The 4646-nt window shown below is 40.2% G+C and overlaps 1 protein-coding gene across 1 annotated transcript in view; it reads left to right on the plus strand. All coding sequences in view use genetic code 11, as the record gives it.

Annotated features, from left to right (window-relative positions):
- EGR_09953 (Zinc finger protein) overlaps nt 1-4646 on the plus strand; it is a gene marked incomplete at both ends in the record, with an annotated part of 17953 nt that overhangs the window by 2438 nt on the left and 10869 nt on the right. The window contains 4 exons of the mRNA XM_024499202.1: nt 151-249; nt 733-819; nt 923-1009; nt 1494-1697. Of these exons, the coding sequence (XP_024346386.1) occupies nt 151-249; nt 733-819; nt 923-1009; nt 1494-1697 (477 nt within the window). The remainder of the gene's footprint in view (nt 1-150; nt 250-732; nt 820-922; nt 1010-1493; nt 1698-4646) is intronic.

The raw sequence follows: 4646 nt of genomic DNA on the forward strand, positions 1-4646 counted from the left end.
TAAAAGGGAGGCCGTTTAAGTGCCAACATTATGAACAGGCTTTTTTGCGTAGCAGAACTTTGAACCGCCACGCTTTCAAGGTTCATGAGAGTGGGCTAGCTTTAGTGATAAGGACCTAGTTTTTTGTATATTTTGATGGATTGTGTTTAGGTACCAGCAATGCAAAACACCTTCCCCCTTGTCAGAATTATGGTAGATTCTTCTTTCGTCGAGTCCTTTTAAAAGAACACATTTTTGCGTTTCATGAGGGTGAGTTAAGTAGTTTACAAATACTAAACTTGACTAGGTTCTATAAATATCTTTCCTTGTATTTAAATGAATTTCGCTTTGTACTGCTTTTACATCACTTTTAGGAAGGAGAAGACTCACTTGCCCGCAATGCATTAAACATTTTTCCTATTCAAACCAGTTAAACAGACACATTTCTTTGGTCCATGAGAGTAAGTTAATTAATTTTGTTATGGTAGACTTGATCAACATATAAGTACGCATTTTCTGCTGTACTAAAACACCGCATTTTATTACGTTAACATAACCCTTAGAGGAGAGACCGTTTACGTGCAAGAATCGTGGAGAATCCTTCATGCAGCGATGTAATTTAAACACACACATTTCTGCGGCTCATGAGAGTGAGTAAAGTGATTTTTAAGTACCTATCTCAATCTACTTTCAGAAACCTATCTCTTATTGCTTAGTTGCAGTTCGTCTTGTATTTCTTTACACTGCTTTTAGGAAGGAAGCCGTTTACTTGCCAGAAGTGTGGTAAAGCCTTCACTCGTCGAACGCGTTTAAACGCACACATTTCCGTGGTTCATACAAGTAGGTTTATTAATTTTAGTATGATTGCCTTGATCACCACTTAAATGCACATTTCTGATTTGCAAATGCATTTTGCTTTTCACCACTTTTACGTTGCCTTTAGAGGAGAGACGATTCACGTGCGAGATTTGCGGTAACTGCTTCACGCAGCGATGCAATTTAAACACACACATATCTGAAGTTCATGAGAGTGAGTCCAGTGGTGTTTATGTACTTATCTTAATCTACTTCCAGACACTTATATCTTAGTGTTTAGCCACTCCTTACTCCTTTACTTTTACATTGCTTTTAGGGAGGAGGACATTCATTTGCCAGACGTGCGGTAAAGCCTTCTCCCGTCGAGGCTGTTTGACCACACACATTTCTGCGGTTCATGAGAGTGGGTTAATCAATTCTAATGTGATAGCTTTGATCAGCATATTAATACGCATTTTCTGATTCACAAATACATCTTGCAATTTAATACTTTAATATTACCTTTAGAGAAGAGACCATTCACGTGCGAGGTTTGTGGTGCATCCTTCACGCAACGATGTAACTTAAACACACACATTTCTGTGGTTCATGAAAGTGAGTAAAGTGATGTGTATGTACATATCCCATGCTACATTCAGATGCTCATGTCTGAATACTTGGCTGCAATTTGCTTTTTATTACTTTTACACAACTTTTAGGAAGGGAGCCGTTCACCTGCCAGATGTGTAGTAAAGCCTTCTCCAGTCGAGCAGGTTTAAATGCACACATTTCTACGCTTCATAAGAGTGAGTTCACTAATTCTTCAACGATATTCCTAGTCGATTTTTGGGTGCATACTTACTATTATTCAATGGTGTTGCGGATTTTCCTGCTTTGTTCTACCTTTCCGAGGCGGGGACAAGGTAAATTCCGGGTTTGATATTAGCACTTGAAGTAACAGATAGCTTTAAAACACTATCATTGCGCTTATTGGAAGTCAGATAAATGCTAAGTGAACAGCGGCAGCAGCCGAAAGCCATCACATGAAAAGTATGTGGGGAACGTGATGAGACTCCTGAACTGGGTTATATCACGTAGAAGACCCAGCCGCACTACAGTAACACGCCCTGGCCAAATATCCTTAAGGAGAATGATTTGTCTCTCATTGTGTCAGATGGTGTAATTTGGTGTTTTCCGGAGTCTCTTCTTAGTAGAATTAAAATTAGCTGATGTGAATTGATTTGAACTTATAGATATTACCATGGCAGCGGTTAAATTGTTGTTTGTAATTAAACTCGAAGATTACTTACAAAGTATCCTATGCAACAGGACAGATTTTTATCAAACTAAATTATTGTTCTGTGATGTAATATTTGTTTTAATGTGAATCTGGCCTAGCGGGCAGCCTGGACTTCCATCTTGGAGGAATCATTATCCATTAGGTCTAAAATTAACTTTTTTGAAGACGTGGTGTGCCTCAGTGGTGTCAGCGATCCAAAAGGGGACGTCTTGTTACCCCCTAGAGGGGTTGGCAACTCTGAGCGTTCGAAGTGAATGGTTTCGGGTACGGATGTCTATAGTCGCGGTGACTCACCAATGCCGAAGAGTTGAAAGGAGTCCAACTTTGGACAATTTCCAACCATTGTTCTCTTCACGATAGCCCCTACCGCCTAGGTGTTCCTGGAGGTCGCATATGACCCCAAAGAACGGAGTCCTACACTTCCGATGGGTGCTTTGAGGCAAAGCTTGAAGAATAGGCTAGGGGAGGGAGGTATTGGGCAGGTTTGAGTTTTACCTCCTAGTGGATCATCGGTCAAGAGTGTAGGCCCCATAAGATTGAAGGACCGTCTCTTGTTTGGGCGCGTCTCCTGCTTTGTTATAGCTCACACGCAGACTTGTTACACTCGAAGCAGTGTTGCTGTAGTACTTCCATCCAATCCATATCTATCCATTTGTTTTATGCACACTTTCCTAAGGACTTTGTTCGGGAAGTCCTTAAGTACAAAGAATCAATTCTTTCCCATCTAACAACTACCCTCGCGCTCATTCCCTCCTAAATCGCTATAATCGCATTCGGTTACACTTTAAATGCGCTTGCACTAACTTCAAGGTCAAGAGCAGTAATCCAGTAACCCACTCTTCCTCGATCCGCCTATTCACCATTCTTCTTCGTCTACCTCCTCCATCTCTCCGTCTCACATCATCCACCTCCCTCAGAAGAGAAGCAGAAAATGTGCAAGAATGTCTTACAATCTATTCGACGCATGCCACCTGACAGATGGCACGGATGATTGGTAAAAATCGTAATCACTTGTGTCTAGAGTGGATTTACTCATGTATGGAGGGAGAGTTGAGGAGTTCCTGATCAATAAGATGCTCTACTGCATCACTCTTGCCCTCCACTCGGGTGATAAGGGACCGCGGTTTGAAGATGGCGGTCGCCTGTTCGTGTACGATTTGTTCCAGGCGATCCTGAATCTGGACGGAGGAAGAGAGAGAAGAATACCGTTGGATTCAACGACTGGAATGTGGGAATGTGCTGTGGATTGGATAATCCGTGTTGACTTTTAACAGAATGTCTGTGAATGACACTCGGTAAATGTTCGTATTCCATGTTTTCAGAAAGCTGCTAACAACTGTGAATCATCTGAGAAATCTTGTGATGGAGCAGTCAGCGGTGCCTCCATGAAGATTTCCACACCATCTTCCTACTGGCCTTATGTATACCAGCAGTTGTGGATCCATTGCTTTCACCCTGTCAGTACTTCTATCGCATTCCTAGTCCACCAACATTTGGGTTGTTTTGGCGCCAAATCGTGGGTACAAAGCTCCAAGAAAGTGACTGTTGTGCAAAGTCATTTGCATGAGAAAAGCATTACAATATCAAGATGTTCTCAGTTTTGTAGACTAATATTTGCAAGAAATAACTGTAAAGGTGTATTTACATGTATTTCATAATAAGAAGTCAGCTTTTAAAGAAGATGCTTTTACATGTCGATATGCCAATGAATAAAATGTGCAACAAATGTACACGCAGAAAAAGACATTTGTTATTCAGTAAAATTTTTGTGGGTTACAATTATGTACAATAGGTAATATTAGATAAATACTCTCGCTCTTATACGTTTAAAAAGTAGTGATTAATTGGTTGGGCTCTTTTGAGAGCTGACAAAAATCAGTACAAGTTTATGGTGGTTGGGATGCGGGACTATTTTTCTACCTCTAGGAATCCTGGAGTCGAATTTATCACAAAGTTAGCACAGACTGCTCTGGTTTTCCCTTAGGGGTACATTTAAATAGCATAAGCATTCTGTAGCCCTTTTGTCTTTCAGGCACAGTCTTCTCTGCTTCCCCTTTATGTTGCCGTTGTGTATGCCATTGTATGGTTCTCCTTCTTACGTTTGTAGGTAAAACTTTGACTTCGAAAAACACCAGTGGAGTACCTTTTAAGGCTGCATCATGTCGTTTTGAACAAGCATTGGTTAAGTATGGAGTTGTGCGTTTCAAACAAAGCAGTTTGTAGACGGCAGGACTTTCACCACGCGTACTTCATTGTTGTCCTTAAACGATTAAATTTTGTCCTTGCTTTTTAAATGTTGACTAAGTTATCGGTAAATGGTGCTTGACACTTGTATGGTCCATTGCAGATTCATTATTAGCCTGAGGCACTGCACTAATTCTCCAATATATTCTTCAAAATAAGTTGTAAATATAGGCAAATTAAAGAGCTTTTACGTTTTTCCTACTAGAGTCATCAAAAAACTATTTTTAACTTTACTTATAGGTTTTGAGGCTAAAAGCTAAATAGTTGTTAGTATAAGACCCTATATTAGTTGTGTTACTTTTAGGCAAAAAAATTAGCTAATGCAATA

Source organism: Echinococcus granulosus, assembly GCF_000524195.1.
Source record: "Echinococcus granulosus chromosome Unknown EG_S00178, whole genome shotgun sequence".
Lineage (NCBI taxonomy): Eukaryota > Metazoa > Platyhelminthes > Cestoda > Cyclophyllidea > Taeniidae > Echinococcus > Echinococcus granulosus.